Source organism: Oncorhynchus kisutch, linkage group LG11 (genome assembly GCF_002021735.2).
Source record: "Oncorhynchus kisutch isolate 150728-3 linkage group LG11, Okis_V2, whole genome shotgun sequence".
Classification (NCBI taxonomy): domain Eukaryota; kingdom Metazoa; phylum Chordata; class Actinopteri; order Salmoniformes; family Salmonidae; genus Oncorhynchus; species Oncorhynchus kisutch.
Genome location: NC_034184.2, coordinates 47,945,059 through 47,961,817, shown reverse-complemented (window position 1 = coordinate 47,961,817; position 16,759 = coordinate 47,945,059). Strand labels below are relative to the sequence as shown.

At 40.7% G+C, this 16,759-nt stretch overlaps 1 protein-coding gene across 2 annotated transcripts; it reads left to right on the top strand.

The window, feature by feature from the left end:
* The first annotated feature begins 7,847 nt into the window (after positions 1 to 7,847).
* On the top strand, positions 7,848 to 15,197 carry LOC109899577 (NAD-dependent protein deacetylase sirtuin-1). Of its 2 annotated transcripts, none has more exons than XM_020494927.2 (9): positions 7,848 to 8,270; positions 9,054 to 9,176; positions 11,560 to 11,798; positions 11,887 to 12,039; positions 12,154 to 12,301; positions 12,394 to 12,473; positions 12,642 to 12,825; positions 12,952 to 13,605; positions 13,776 to 15,197. In XM_020494927.2, exons 1-9 carry the CDS (start codon positions 7,949 to 7,951, stop codon positions 14,054 to 14,056), a joined length of 2,184 nt encoding a protein of 727 aa, XP_020350516.1. In that variant the 5' UTR covers positions 7,848 to 7,948; the 3' UTR covers positions 14,057 to 15,197. The 2 variants fall into 2 exon arrangements, with proteins under 2 accessions (XP_020350516.1, XP_020350517.1); XM_020494928.2 differs by having other exon boundaries at positions 7,854 to 8,270; positions 9,105 to 9,176.
* Positions 15,198 to 16,759: the final 1,562 nt, after the last annotated feature.

Genomic DNA, 16,759 nt, shown 5'->3' with positions numbered 1-16,759 from the left:
CATGTATCGTGAGATTGTGAAAACCTCCTTCCATCAGCAAGGGCATTGAAGATGAAACGTGGCTGGATCTTTCAGCATGACAATGATCCCAAACACACCGCCCGGGCAACGAAGGAGTGGCTTCGTAAGAAGCATTTCAAGGTCCTGGAGTGGCCTAGCCAGTCTCCAGATCTCAACCTCATAGAAAATCTTTGGAGAGAGTTGAAAGTCCGTGTTGCCCAGCAACAGCCCCAAAACATCACTGCTCTAGAGGAGATCTGCATGCAACACAGTGTGTGTCTCCAGCAACAGTGTGTGAAAACCTTGTGAAGACTTACAGAAAACGTTTGACCTCTGTCATTGCCAACAAAGGGTATATAACAAAGTATTGAGAAACTTTTGTTATTGACCAAATACTTGTTTTCCACCATAATTTACAAATAAATTAGTTAAAAATCCTACAATGTGATTTTATGGAGAAAAAAAATCTATTTTTATCTGTCATAGTTCATTGTTCATAGTTGTCATAATTGAAAATTACAGGCCTCTCTCATCTTTTTAAGTGGGAGAACTTGCACAATTGGTGGCTGACTAAATACTTTTTTGCCCCACTGTATATAGGACTTGTATCCTTGGCACAATAAAGTTATTGTATTCTACTCAATTCATAGGCTTCATTAATGCCATTCAGACTTGAAGTCGATACAATAACTATGATAGCTGAGGTTCATAGATAGGTTCTGAACTAATATTCATACCAACAGTTTTAGGGTCCATACACAGACCGACTACATACTGTAGCTAGCTACACATCCATAGGCGTACAGTTATTTTTATCCTCCACTACACAATAGGCAAATAAATAGTTTTCTAGCTATGTTATTTCAGCTTTATTGCATGGCAAATATAAGCAAGGCAAGCTTACACAATTGTACATTCAATTTGCAGTAAATGCTTTAGATTATTTTCATCCACTGTTTCACAAGACCACAGCCTGGTTCATTGGTTCTCAGGAGTCCCTAAAACATTAAACAACACGAATTACAAATTCATTCTCATGTCATAACACAACCTAGCTGGCTAATGTTAGCTTGTCAGCTAACTTGCTAAATAGCAAGGAACTTTGTGTCAATGAGCTTCGTGGCTGTTTCAGTGGGGCAGCTCATGACGAACAAACTTTTTTGAACAAAATTTTATTTAGATGTAAAGCATGACAGTATGGTACGTACACAGACAGCCTACCAGCCGTTTCTCACTAATGCCTGGGATAATGTGAGTCTTATTTGGTTCCAGTATGCTCCTTGGGTTTCAGAATCCTCTAAGGATCCTTCAGTTTTTTTTCTTCATAAAAAGGACTTCAAATCAATCTTATTTGAATTGAATGAAATATCAGAATAGGTTGAAACAAAATGTATGGTATTATTTAGATATTACCTTTCCGTTCTCCAGTGTCTTCAAGGCACGTCGCTCAAGTCCAGTGGCCTGTTCCTCATCAGTTGGAATTCCTGAAAGGAGACTGTCACTAGGGTGACACCTGTGACTTTACAAACTACTTGACATTCAGATGATTGGCATTTTGTTCTTTATCTGAACAATAATTGAATGTTACTTCTAACAGAACGCATGTAATAGTTATGAGTCAAACTGCACGTCCACAAGCACACACAACTCATGTCCTCCATATTAAGATATACCTGGCACCAAATCAACGAATGTCGGCAAAGAAGGTGGGTCTGTCAAGGGGCCTTCCACGGGTTAAAATCCAAATGACCTTCATTTTTTCACAAATGTAGTAGGTTTTGTAACCTACTACATAATTGTACAATTGGTGATTACTGTCAAATGGATAGTTTTCCTTTTATGAATGTGTGCGTCATGCACGTTTGGCTATTCTGTGATTTTACTTTTAATTTTTACAAATGATGTGCCTAGGCGAAGTGTGCCTTGTAGGATTTATTTGCAGAGCACACTCATATAATAATTAATTCTATGTTAACTACTTAAAACAGACTACTTATTAGATTTGACAGATATGTCTATCTGTTACTTTATTTTTCACACACACACGCACACACACACACAGACACACAGACACAGACACACACACACACACACACACACTGACCTTTTAATGTGCCCATTGCGTGTGGCAGCGATCTTGCCACAACATTGTTTATTGGCAATTGCAAGGTTGTACAGGTACGGCGTAAAAGTCTGCCTGCCAATAATGAAATCCCTTTCGCTTACTGCTAGTGACCTGAAACATTTATTTCCAGCTGTCACATCCTGATCTGTTTTACCTGTCTTTGAGATTCTTTCCAACCCCCTCCAGGTGTCGCCCATCTTCCCCATTATCCCCTGTGTACTTACTTCTGTTGCCAGTTCGTCTTGTTTGTCAAGTCAATCAGCGTTTATCAGTCCCAGATCCTGCTTCTCCCTGCCGTCATGTACATGTGCCCCACCTCTGGATTACCGACCTCTGCCTGCCCCTGAGCCTGCCTGCCATCATGTACCTTTGCCCCACCTCTGGATTACCGACCTCTGCCTGACCCGACCCTGAGCCTGCCTGCCGTCATGTACCTTTGCCCCACCTCTGGATTACCGACCTCTGCCTGACCCGACCCTGAGCCTGCCTGCCGTCCTGTACCTTTCCCCTACTACTCTGGTTAATGACCCCTGCCTGCCATGACCGGTTGTTTGCCTGCCCTGTTGCCAATAAACATGGTTACTCCGACACATTCTGCATCTGTGTCTTACCTTCAAATCTGATACCAGCCGTGACTTGATTGTCAGTGGACCGTTGAGTCTGTCAAAGTAACGATATTATGACTTGGCCAATTAAACAAGGGTGAGGAACGCAAGTAAACAGATGCCCAGTTTATAGATGGTATTTTTTTAAATGTTTTATAATAGACCAATGCCAATTTTAGCATGTAAATCTTGGTGGGGCAAACCAACACATTTTGGGGATGTATGCCAGCAGACATTACGCAACACAACACTAAACAATACATGAATTGCACTATAACGGTGACAAACGGTGCCGACAAACTGTTAGGGCCTACATAAAGCTGTCCCAACAGCTGAGTCCCAACAGCAGTCCCAACACATTACCACTGCTGCACCTGGCTATCAGCGAAGCCTTGTCTGGCAGTGAAACAGTTAGTTTAGCCTCATTTACTGCCACTAGAAACCAAATGTGATTTCTACTGACAAGTGAGATGGACAAACTATGGCATAAGGGAACAATAAGCGGATAAAATATAATCTGTAGTTTCGATTAAGACATTTATGGGCGAGCTAGGACGGATATGGTCAATATAACTATTTGTTCAGCACTTTTGAAATGTACAGCGACAGAACTCAGAACATGGGCCGTTCTTACAGTGTTCTTCCTGTACACCAAGTGGGAACCGTAGCATAAATAAAGGGGGCATATAAGCAGAAAATGAAAGCTCTTACAATATTTGATGATTCAATTTCTCTAAAACACGTTATAGGCTACATGTGCACCACCAAGCCAGAACAGTATGGAAAATAGGCCAAATGGTTAGGGTGAGGAACATGGGCTACTAACGTTTTACTACACAACATACACTTAGTATTACTTTCTTAACTACAGTATACATATCTCCCTGGCATATTACATAATTTATGCAGCAGCTCACAGGACATTTTTGGACTCACCTTGTTGTCCTGTGCTCACTTGAACAGGAAGGTGGCGCGGCGGCCCTTCGTGGGCAGATTTTGTCATCAAACTTTGTCATCAAAATCTGTCATTCTCTGGATTCATGGTGCTTTCAAGACAACTAGGAACTCAGAAAAAAACTAGCTCAAATTATGAGGATGTCAGTGATCTTCAGGTCGTAGCTCTAGAAAGATGCTGAGTTCCCGATTTACAATTCCGAATTGGATGACCGTTTAAAGCGTATTTTCCCAGTCGGAGCTCCCAGTCTCGTCTTGAACTCAGATTTCCTAGTTCTGAGTTTACAGTTGTTTTGAGCGTGACATAAATCATGCTGGATTGACAGCATGGCTAATGTTGACTGTTTATAATTTTAAACTTGTAAAAAATAACCTTAAACTGAGAAATGGGACCACACACCCACCCCACTGAATAGCAGGCAAGTGAATGCTTTGTAATGCTTGCAGTTAGCCATTGATTCCTTCCAAACCACTCATTGTTGAATTTGCGATTTCCAACTTTTTGTGTAATGTTCAAGTCCAATTGCCGATGAGCACCGATATGTTTAATCTATAATCTTTAATCTATTTATCTTCATTATTTATCTTCTTATGACAAGGATTGAAAAAGATTTGCCAGTAGATTGTCGACTTAATTCATGATGATGACTGCTAGCTAAGTTTTTGAAAGTATGATGTTGACATGATCAATCCAATCAAAGCTACTGTAGATATAACTTCATTTGACATGATTCTATCTATGGCCAATGATCTTGAGCCTTATTGGATGGGCACTTCTAATGTAACTCTATGGTAGCACCCAAGGGGCTAGAATTTTCGAGTGCTACCCTTAGATTTGGCAGTGATGTAGTGTCCCCATGAGTGACAGAACACTGATCCAATCACGGCGCAACTAGAGAACATTACCAACCCCTTTGCTCTGTATTTTCCGCTGGCTGCCCCACCATAGAAAGCACTGAGCTAGGCTGAAACCCCTTCATTTTGGAGCTGCCTTACTCAAGAAAGCAAAAAAGAGACCATGTTTGTATGGAGGCTTTATTAACTCAATTATTATAATATATATATTTTTTTATTGGATCTTCTTATCCAAAATGGCGTAGCAGTCAGGCGTCTTTGTCTTCAGCTATCGTCAGACCGGCTGGAATACTGTGCTCCTTACAGGACATTCTGTCCCTACCCAGGGAGGGGAGAGACCTTGGGCTCTAGATTTTAACAGGTGGCAGACAATGTGGGAAGGCTTGTGAACTATATTGCCATTGTATCTGAGAGGAGGAGAGACATTTATGATGAAATGTGAGGTATATAAACCAATGTACATTGTATTATGACCAGTGCTCTCGAGAATAAATGCTATTGGCTAATTTTGGTAGACTGGTCTCTGTCCATTTTATGGAAATAAGGATCTTACACATTTTTAGAAACAGACATAGAGTGATTTAAATTGAATTGGTTAATGAACACATATAGGAACTGTTAAATTCCTTTAACAGCTACGCTGCCGCCCCACAAGTTCTTCAAAGCCAAGTTAACAAACAGATCACCGAGCATTTCGAATCCCACCGTACCTTCTCTGCTATGAAATCTATTTTCCGAGCTGGTCATGGATGCACCTCAGCCACGCTCAAGGTCCTAAACGATATCATAACCGCCATCGATAAAAGACAATACTGTGCAGCTGTATTCATCGACCTGGCCAAGGCTTTCGACTATGTCAATCACCACATTCTTATTGACAGATTCAACAGCCTTGGTTTCTCAAATGACTGCCTCGGCTGGTTCACCAACTACTTCTCAGTGAGTTTAGTGTGTCACATCGGAGGGCCTGTTGTCCGGACCTCTGGCAGTCTCTATGGGGGTGCCACAGGGTTCAATTCTCGGGCCGACGCTTTTCTCTGTATACATCAATGATGTCGCTCTTGCTGCTGGTGATTTTCTGATCCACTTCTACGCAGATGACACCATTCTGTATGGTTCTGGCCTTTCTTTGGACACTGTGTTAACTAACCTCCAGACGAGCTTCAATGCCATACAACTCTCCTTCCGTGGCCTCCAACTGCTCTTCAACCGATCGCTGCCCGCACCTTCCCTCCAGTCTAGCATCACTACTCTGGACGGTTCTGACTTAGAATATGTGGACAACTACAAATACCTAAGTGTCTGGTTAGATTGTCAACTCTCCTTCAGGACTCACATAAGCATCTCCAATCCAAAATTACATCTAGAATCGGCTTCCTATTTCTCAACAAAGCATCCTTCACTCATGCTGCCAAACATACCCTCGTAAAACTGACTATCCTACCGATCCTTGACTTCCGCGATGTCATTTACAAAATAGCCTCCAACACTCTACTCAGCAAATTGGATGCAGTCTATCACAGTGCCATCCATTTGTCACCAAAGCCCCATATACTACCCACCACTGCGACCTATATGCTCTTGTTGGCTGGCCCTCGCTTCATATTCGTCGCCAAACCCACTGGCTCCAGGTCATCTATAAGTCTTTGCTAGGTAAAGCCCCACCTTATCTCAGCTCACTGGTCACCATAGCAGCACCCAACCATAGCACATGTTCCAGCAGTTATATTTAACTTGTCACCCCCAATGCCAATTCCTCCTTTGGCTGCCTTCTCTTCCAGTTTTCTGCTACCAATGACTGGAACTAATTGCAAAAATCACTGAAGCTGGAGACTCATATCTCCCTCTCTAACTCTAAGCACCAACTGTCAGAGCAGCTCATAGATCACTGCAAATAGCCCATCAAACTACCTCATCCCCATACTGTTATTTATTTTTTGTTCCTTTGCACCCCAGTATATTTACTTGCACATTCATCTTCTGCACATCTATCACTCCAGTGTTTAATTGCTAAATTGTAATTATTTTGCCACTATGGCCTATTTATTGCCTTACCTCCCTTATCTAACCTAATTTGCACACACTGTATATAGACTTTTCTATTGTTGAATGGCTGTATGTTTGTTAATTCCATGTGTAACTCTGTGTTGCTGTTTGTGTCGCACTGCTTTGCTTTATCTTGGCCAGGTCGCAGTTGTAAATGAGAACTTGTTCTCAACTGGCCTACCTGGTTAAATAAAGGTGAAATAAAAAAATATATTAAAAAATTGTTTGCAAACTGATATGTGAAACGTATTAATGCCAAAATAACATTAAAAACAGGCAACCCAATTTTGTTAGTTGTTTTATTTTTTGCTAAAAATGTTGCACTGCCCTACCTGCCCGAGTGATATGTCGCCATTGTAGTAGACAATGTTCAACAACAGTATGGGCACAGTTCGCACATCAAGGTCACCGTAGGACCTTTAATCTGAGCCTATGCTCAAAACAATTGAGTGACCCCCAGTCTTAATGTGTTAAATTACTAATGAACTTCAGTGTAGTTTAAATGTTACATGGCCCTGTATTAAGCCTACACCAGGCAGTCACAGTTGTATGGTTGCAGGATGCAAATGGTTTTAGTTGTTTGTTTTTAATTCACACTTTCAATGCAATACTTCATAAATGTTTTGTCATACACGTGGTATACGGTCTGAAGTTTAAATTATAAACTCAGTGGTTAGAGACCTGAATGCTGATTGGCTGAGAGCCGTGATATCAGACCGTATACAGGGTATGACAAAACACTTGTTTTTACAGCTCTAATTACGTTGATAGCAGTTTATAATAGCAATAAGGCAACTCTGGGATTTGTGGTATATGGCCAAAATATCACGGCTAAGGGCTGTGTCCAGGCGCTCCGAGATGCGTCGTGCATAAGAACAGCCCTTAGCCGTGGTATATTGGCCATATACCACACCCTTTCGTGCTTTATTGCTTAAGTATAATCCATTCTGATCAATATTATGAAAGCTTTGAAAATAATTGATTTAGCTTGCCTGGCTCCTCTGAAGGCTTCAGGGTGTTGCGCGTTCCAGGTCGACTTTATTTTAGGTCGCGCTGTGCAGCTGGCAGTCTCAAGAACCAGAACGACAATGTGCCATTGAATATTGCAATATTATCCAGCTAACGCTAGTAGCTTTAGTTGATTTGAAATGTGACATTTGCTCAAATAATATCAATCAATGTTCATAGCTAAACATGAATCATGAATCATGAATCATGAATCATCATCTTATGGTTGACGTCATTGACGTGGCGCTCGGGTCGCAACTACTGGTGGAGTGGAGAGCGAGTCACATGCGCCATTTAAATACCCAGCTGTCGACCGAGAAATATTTTTTCACCACAGCGGCTTTTTCTGCTGAAGATGGCGGACGGGGAGAATATCCTTGTTGGAGCCACTTCCAGCGCTTCAAGTATGGAAGAACCCGTTTCAAAAAAGTCCAAAATGAGCATGGCCATAGAATGTGGGCTCAAAATTGTTCAGACTGAGCAAGCTACATACGGGCTAGAGGCTTGTGAGAGTTGGGCTGCGGCGATTTCTGCGCGGCCAGATGAGATTGAGCCGGTGATGGCGTTAGGACAGGCCCCAGCAGCAGCACTAGGCGGAGACAATGGGCTGCTGGTCTTGGAGCCTCAGGAAAGCGTAACAAACTTAAACGCATCTGGACCCGCTGCGGAGCTTGCAGGTAAGCTAATTTAGCTAGCTGCTATAGCTAGTGTGCAAAGTTTTTTTTTTTTAAATTGCGGACTCGAGCATTGCATGTCTGGTTCGATTACTCCACCTTGGATAGCCACTTCAATTGGGCTCGCTAGCGTTGTAGCTAACTTGCTGCACGCTAGTTCAACAGTACGTCAGCCTGAAGGTTGAAACTAGCAAACTTTAGCCGACTCATTTAAAAAAAAGGTAGCCGATATCAACATTAGCTTTTTGGCTAGTAACGTTATACAATTCAGGTTTTTGGGTTGCATGTTTTGTACATTTCAGGGAATGCAAAAACACAGTAACATTGAAGTCCTTTGCAGAATAGTTAGGTAAATTACTGTTCAACACATTGCCTGAGTGATCTGTTATGAAGAGACAGCTAGTCTACATTAAATGCAGAAATCCCTCCGCCATTTCTTGGTTGCTTAAATTCTAAAAGTTAGCTTAATTTCAGTTAATGTGACAACATACAAGTAGATAATAATGTACCATTTAAACCGCTATGAAATCTATTTTTACATAACCAAAAATATTGTATTTTCAGCTGTTTGATGCTGGTGTATAAAACCGAAAGCACAAGACGCGAAACTTAAGAACGGGAAGAAAAGGAAAAAACACACAGAACAGATGTACTGCTTGCTTTCAATGAGTGACAGCTATCTAACACATTTCTATATGAATTTGTTCGGGTACATATTGCAGCTTTAAATGAATTGGCAAAACTGTATCAATTCCCACAATCATGTCCTCTTTATTGCTTGTCCAGAGTGTCGTGGCACTGATGAGGAGTTTCACCAAAATGGCTTTGCCTTCCCAGATGGTGTCAATGAGGATGATGACAGATCCTCACATGCAAGTTCCAGTGACTGGACCCCTCAACCACAGATAGGTACAAGATGTCTGATAATCAATGTTATTTTTACCAGGTGTATTGAAAATGAATTTTTCAAACCATACAAAGGACAACATGCACAACAAAGCCCAACCATCAATGACATCATACCTGTTTTCACTCATATCTCCAGTGCCGGTTAAGAGAATGCCAAGAGTGTGCAAAGCTGTCATCAAGGAAAGGGGTGGCTACTTTGAACAAACTCAAACATAAAATATTTTTTGATTTTAACATTTTTTGGGGTTACAACATGGTTCCCTATATGTTATGTCATAGTTGTCTTCACTATTATTCTACAATGTAGAAAATAGTGAAAATATAGAAAAACCCTTGAATGAGTAGGTGTCCAAACTTTTGATTGGTACTGTACATGTTTCAAGATAATTGATGAGAAGCGTATCGTCCAGTCCATCGGGTATCTCACTGCACCCTCATGACAATTCTTGAAATATGCAGACAAACAAATTTACATTGCAACACTTCTGACAACCAACTTTCTATCTCCACTCATAACATTTTGACTTTATAGCATTTCCAGGGGGCATGGATTATTTAGTCATTATTAGGTTTACACTTTAGACATTACTGTGTTCTGTAAATTGTCTCTTGTATTATACATTATGCTTAATCCAGTATAAACTAAAGGTTCATTAAGAATCCATTCATTCGTTATGTTCAAACATTCCCTCCATCTTGTGCCAATATCAGTTGTTTTTATGTCTTGGTACCAATAGTTTATAAACTCAGCAAAAAAAGAAACGTCCCTTTTTCAGGACCCTGGTTCTCCAAAGATAATTAGTAAAAATCCAAATAACTTCACAGATCTTAATTGTAAAGGGTTTTAACACTGTTTCCCATGCTCGTTCAATGTACCATAAACAATTATTGAACATGCACATGTGACTAACCACTTACAGACAGTAGGCAATTAAGTTCGCAGTTATGAAAACTTAGGACACTAAAGAGGCCTTTCTACTGACTAAATTGCAATGTCTGTATCGTGAGATGCCTAAGACAGCGCTACAGCGAGACAGAACGGACAGCTAATCGTCCTCGCAGTGGCAGACCACGTGTAACCACACAGGATAGCTAAATCGGAACATCACACCTGCGGGACAGGAACAGGATGGCAACAACTGCCCGAGTTACACCAGGAACGCACAATCCCTCCATCAGTGCTCAGAATGTCCGCAATAGGTTGAGAGAGGCTGGACTGAGGGCTTGTAGGCCTGTTGTAAGGCAGGTCTTCATCAGACATCACTGGCAACAACTTTGCCTATTTCCCCCCCCAACTTTGCCTATTTACCCCACACTCCCTGGTGGAAGTGTGGGGTAACCTATCACAGCAATAACTGGCAAATCTGGTGCAGTCCATGATGAGGAGATGCACTGCAGTACTTAATGCAGCTGGTGGCCACACCAGATACTGACTGTTACTTTTGATTTTGACCCCCCCCCCCTTTGTTCAGGGACGCATTATTCCATTTCTGTTACTCACATGTTTGTGGAACTTGTTCCGTTTGAGGTTGTCATTTGGATAGGCTCTCTACAAGGTTTTGAATATCATACCTAACATATGAAGATCCTTTTCTAACTCAAATAGAATTCCCTTAAGATTGCTCTGTCCCAAAAGATTTCAAATCAACATTTTGTGATATTAAACTTAAATTGCATGTATTTGAAAATATCGACATTGGTCAATCGAAAATTGCTTTTTATTTCTGTCATGGAAATAAATATTTCCTATTACCAAGTAATATTTTTTTACGCCTTTGTTTCCATGTGAACCAATTTATCGGTGCATTCTGAATAGCTATCCAATGATTTTTACCTAGGCTTGTGTTTTTTGGGAATAACATTGTTTTTTGTAGAATCTGTTTTAATTTTCTTCCATATTGTTAGTGTTAACTATGAAGTTGTTCTCAGTTTATCGTTTGAAAATAGCCAAGTGAAACGATTGAGCGTGAATGCACATCTTCTATAATTACACATTGCTCCTCTTTAGTGCATTTAACGATATGTCTCGTAAAAGCCTTGGGTGGCGAGTTGATGCAATTCCAATCAGAGGTTAAAAAGATTAGGGAGCTGTAACTTTCCTTGAGTTTATTTGCCCGTTTAAAGTCTAATGTCTGAGGTATACTTTTTTAAAGAATGTCTTTGCTGGGGTTATTGGTATTAGTGAGAATAAGTAGAAGAACTTTGGGAGCCATGCCATTCTGAAGAGGTTTATTCTACCTTTACGATTTATGGGAAGATTGTTGCATTTAATACATCTGCTGTAATACACAATTGCATGCAACCCAGGTAATGTTCAATATACAATAACATGTTTTTAAAGCAATTTGAATGTGCAGTATTTTTTTATATATTTTTTTTATAGGTTCCTACAGTTTTATTCAGCAACACATTATGAGAGAGACCAATCCGAGAACAATACTAAAAGACTTGCTTCCTGAGACTGTGCTTCCGCCCGACTTGGATGACATGACACTGTGGCAGATCATCATCAACATCTCGGAGCCTCCTAAAAGAAAGAAGCGCAAAGACATAAACACCCTGGAGGATGTGGTTCGGCTACTCCAGGAAAGCAAAAAGATCCTTGTGCTGACCGGCGCTGGGGTATGTATTGCAGGGAACAATTAAGTTTTGCTGTGTCTTTGTATAGCTTTCACAGTTTTATTAGGACTGATGGTTTATTTTTCCTCAGGTATCTGTTTCTTGTGGAATACCAGACTTTCGATCCAGAGATGGCATTTATGCAAGGCTGGCAATAGATTTCCCTGATCTACCAGACCCACAGGCAATGTTTGATATCGAGTACTTCAGAAGAGACCCAAGGCCGTTTTTCAAGTTTGCTAAGGTTTGTGGACTGAAAGCATATCTATATAGTATTTGTTTAAGCGATGATGAATATCTGTAAATGACCACTTGTTGGATATGTGAGATGGTTTTGATTTGCTCTGATCTCTTGCAGGAGATCTATCCAGGACAGTTCCAACCTTCGCCTTGTCACAAATTCATATCTATGCTGGACAAGCAGGGGAAGCTACTACGCAACTACACCCAGAATATTGACACTCTTGAACAAGTGGCTGGGGTTAAGAGGATCATCCAATGTCACGGTACATACTGTAATACATGTTAACTTTAATCAAGTGTTTGTGTTCCCGGGTCTAATATTCATTCTTATGACCCACACTCTTCTGTATTTCAGGGTCTTTTGCAACAGCTTCCTGTCTCGTCTGTAAACACAAGGTTGACTGTGAGGCTGTAAGGGAAGACATTTTTTATCAGGTATTGGCAAGAATGGTTCCTATTAATATTCACCAGTGTCAAATCTGTGAATTGATGTCTACTCCTGGACAGACTTGTGGCTTTTTTTCAGTCATTCACGGCTTATCTTGTACAGTAGCTTCCATTGTCTGATTTTGTTTCCATAATGAATTCAAATCTCTGTTCAAGGTTGTCCCTCACTGTCCACGGTGTACAGATATCCCCCTGGCAATCATGAAGCCAGATATTGTCTTCTTTGGAGAGAATCTTCCAGAAATATTCCACAGAGCAATGAGGCAGGATAAGGATGAAGTGGACCTCCTTATTGTCATTGGGTCCTCACTGAAAGTGCGACCGGTGGCTCTCATCCCAAGTATGTTGAAACATTATTTATTTTTTTGATGCCCAAGATAAGCAATGCTATTACCAATGTTATTACCGGTATTATGCTTTATCTCGAGCCATGCATATATAACAGGTGACCTCTTTTTCCATCCAGCCTCTATTCCTCATGACGTGCCTCAAGTCTTGATAAATCGGGAGCAGCTGCCTCACCTCAACTTTGATGTGGAGCTACTTGGGGACTGTGATGTCATCGTTAACGAGCTCTGCCATCGGTTGGGCGGAGACTTTGAGCAACTGTGCTACAACTCCTTAAGACTCAATGAGATCACAGAAAACCCCCCGCGGTTAGTGACTTCTGCAGAGCAGCCATCTTGCAAGGCCTTGTCTACTCACAGTAAGCCAACAGAAAAAGAACAGAAGCACCGTCACACAGATTCATCAGTCAGTGCTTCAGAGGAGACAAACACTCATATGGTCTCAGACACTCCAGAACGCGACAGAGTACCAACAGAACCTTGTCCGACGGCTCAGAATGTCACCGACACACCTGAAGTCGATGGAGTACCACCGGAGCCCTGTCCAAAAGGGCAGATTGTCCAAGACACTCCAGAAGTAGTAGCACAACCAGAGCCCTGTCCAAAGGCTCCAAGCCCCAATGAGGAGAGAATGGAGTATTCTGTCTCTCCATCAGCAGACACGCAGAGTGAAGAAGGCTCTGGATTAAATGATCAACACATCAACCTTGAGGTTCGCAGACTATGCTGGATGAGTCGAATCTGTCGAAGTCCTATCAGCAAGCGCCTTGAGAGTAAGATTTCAAGTGTTCGTTTACTTCTGATTTTGTGCAAAATGTCTTTAATTTTTATGCAAAACCTGCTGGTAATAACTTTTCCATGTCGTTTCATTAAATCATGTCCTGCAATTTCCATGTTATGACAACTTGTGAAATTCACCCAAAATGTGATGTCTTTTACCCAGCTTCTCAATACCTTTTCCGAGCACCAAATCACTACATCTTTCATGGGGCTGAAGTGTACTCCAACTCAGAGGATGAGACATCCAGCTCCTGCGAGAGCGATGACTCAAGCCTGGAGATGGAGGAAGACAGCGACGCAGAGGACGAGCAGAGTACACCAACAGAGGAGGTCGAGGGCTGCCTCAAAGACACAGTGACACACAAGAAAGCCTGCGAGGGCACGTTGAGTGTGAAGCAGACAGACAATACAGACACAAATGTTCAGAACACCACAGACCTGTAAAAAAGACAGAATTACCCTGTCTTGACAAGGCACTTCTTTTTTGTTTTTATTATCTTGTTTAGTATTTTTTTACTAGATTGCGTTGAGACACTTGCGTGCTTGTGCAGAAAATTAATTCTGTCTTTCTGCGTCTGACCACATTACTGAGCTGCGGGGTAGTTGAGTACATGTTTTGTGTACTACCATTAGCAGCTTAACCAAGAAAGGAACAGCAAACTTAGACCAAAGAACCCCCCCATACTCCAAATCTTTTTCAATTTTTCCATGAAGTCCTAAAAGGTTTGTTTTTGACTTACCCACCACTGAAGTGTAAAGATTATATTTAATGGTGGCATTGTTTTCCTTACGATATTCGGCAGCTACTTTTTACTGTCACGGTCAAGCTTTTATTATTTTTGTATTTTGTAAGACATACTCAACGAGTAGGTGATGGTTTTCTAAATCATATTGAAGTTATACATTGTGCAAACATAAAGCCTTTATAACCATGTTCAATATGCTTTCTTTGAGCAAATAGCACTTTTTTTGTCTTCCGTTTCGAGCAGTTTGATGCATTTGTACTTATGTCCTTGGTTGCATGAGCTATTTGGAGGATGTGACTGGTTGTGGAAGTGCAAATCTATAGAGCTCGTATTCACTTGTCTGGAGAAATGTCCAGCCGTAACACAGACATTGTGTTCTGTGATCAGTTTAACATGAGCCGAATTTAGTGTTTTAAGAACCTTATTCGTATGTTTAAATTGTTTTTGTTTTGATATTGATCTTGGTAGTAAAATAGCAAGCTTTTTCAACACTTGTGGTAGGCATTTTTTTTTTCATGACACAAATAGCCTTTATTAATCACAAGGTGTAACAACACGCTTGTGTAAGAAATGGATAGAGATATGAGAGTTGCATGCTATTTGATTGCCAACTTTAGTTTGAGAAGACCACTTTACAGGTAAGTGCATGCAGTTCAGATCCTGCAGCAGTGCCAATGGGGTGTTTTACACAAATGAAGGGACAACATTTACATGAATGAAATGGTGATGATTAAAATGAAATTTGAGTTTAGAAATAGTATGTCATTCCTTGTGATGTTGGTGTGTCAGCTTTTATGCTCTGCATTATTTTTTACATCATTAAAAACGTACTAACCGTTTTCTTTAAAAACATTACATTTTATTTGCTGGATTTATTTTAGGCTTAATGACACCATGCACCAACAAATAGCCCATAACATAGCAGATGATCTCATTTGAGGGGACCATTTATGTAAATATGGCATTATTTACCCATATTGATAATGTATACTGTATTTATAGTATAGCCCTATACCTATGTTTTTAAAGTTCTTATGCCTGCAAAAGTCACAAAGAGACGTGTTTTTGTATAAAATTGTACTAAGATTATTTTTCAAGGAATATAATTCCAATCCAGCATCGGTGATAAAAACGAACCTGTAGTCGTTGCATGATTTTAACTACATTGTCCTGATACCCCAGTCGCAGTTTTTTTCACGCCATTTCGTGCAATAGGTCATGTGGACGTACATTTCGGTGCGTATATAGGTGCACACAGTGTCGAGAACGAGCCAACCACTCTCAAATCCAGTGTGGTGATACTGATTTGTTGCTTGAGATGGTTTGTTTACATAGGTTAGGAGAATTAACGTACATTATAAAGTTAATGTTAGGCAAAGGATTAAGGTGTAGCTATAACGCAAGTTGTCAACAACTGTTGTTCCAGACGCAACCATTAGATGAACCTGTAACTTCATCTAGCCACAATGGTAGAAGCTTAAACAAACCAACTGGCAGAACAATAATCAGTATCATAACACCGGATCGTGGAATCTATTCAACACATCGCTAAGCCATTATAGAGTACAGGTTGGCTAAGCCTAACTACAGTAATGGTATTGCTGTTTCATGAGGGAGCCACAAAGATGAAGTAAACAAATGTAATCGCTGAATTCCCGTCATGTTTAACTTTCATGAAGCCACAAAATGGAAAGAAGCTAAACAAATTATTTTATATTTGAATTTCGCATTGTTTAAAGTTGAGAGATATAATTCAGCAAAGTAATGAGACTGGGGCGGCAGGGTAGCCTAGTGGTTAGAGCATTGGACTAGTAATCGAAAGGTTGCAAGTTCAAATCCCCGAGCTGACAAGGTACAAAATCTGTCGTTCTACTCCTGAACAGGCAGTTAACCCACTGTTCCTAGGCTGTCATTGAAAATAAGCATTTGTTCTTAACTGACTTGCCTAGTAAAATAAAGGTAAAATAAAAAAGACTGGGTGGTAAAGTTGGCCTAAAGTAAAGGCCTTTAAACAAAAAAGATGCAGTCCCAGCTATGGCTTAATGAAAGTATGAGATATTGTATGCTTGTCATCCCTCGCTGGAGAGCACTTCATCAGCTTTTAAATTGCTTAGAATACGAGAGAGTATGTGTGAGACGCTTACCTGGCTTTTTCTAGAGCACAACTTTTTGTGGAAGGAAAAAATGTGTCGGAGGAAACACCGTACACCTGGCAACCTGGTCAGCATCTCCTTCTCGTGCACATAATGTCGTTGAGATACACTACATGACCAACATTTTTTGTGGACACCTGCTCGTCGAACATCTCATTCCAAAATCATGGGCATTAATATGAAGTTGGTCCCCCCTTTTTCTGCTCCACTCTTCTGGGAAGGCTTTCCACCAGATGTTGGAACATTGA

Excerpts from the sequence above, each read along its gene's own strand:
- LOC109899577 (XM_020494927.2), top strand. The coding sequence starts at position 7,949 with ATGGCGGACGGGGAGAATATCCTTGTTGGAGCCACTTCCAGCGCTTCA. Across the intron at positions 9,177-11,559 it reads GACCCCTCAACCACAGATAG|GTTCCTACAGTTTTATTCAG; the intron begins GTACAAGATGTC and ends TTTTTTTTATAG. Across the intron at positions 12,474-12,641 it reads GGGAAGACATTTTTTATCAG|GTTGTCCCTCACTGTCCACG; the intron begins GTATTGGCAAGA and ends TCTCTGTTCAAG.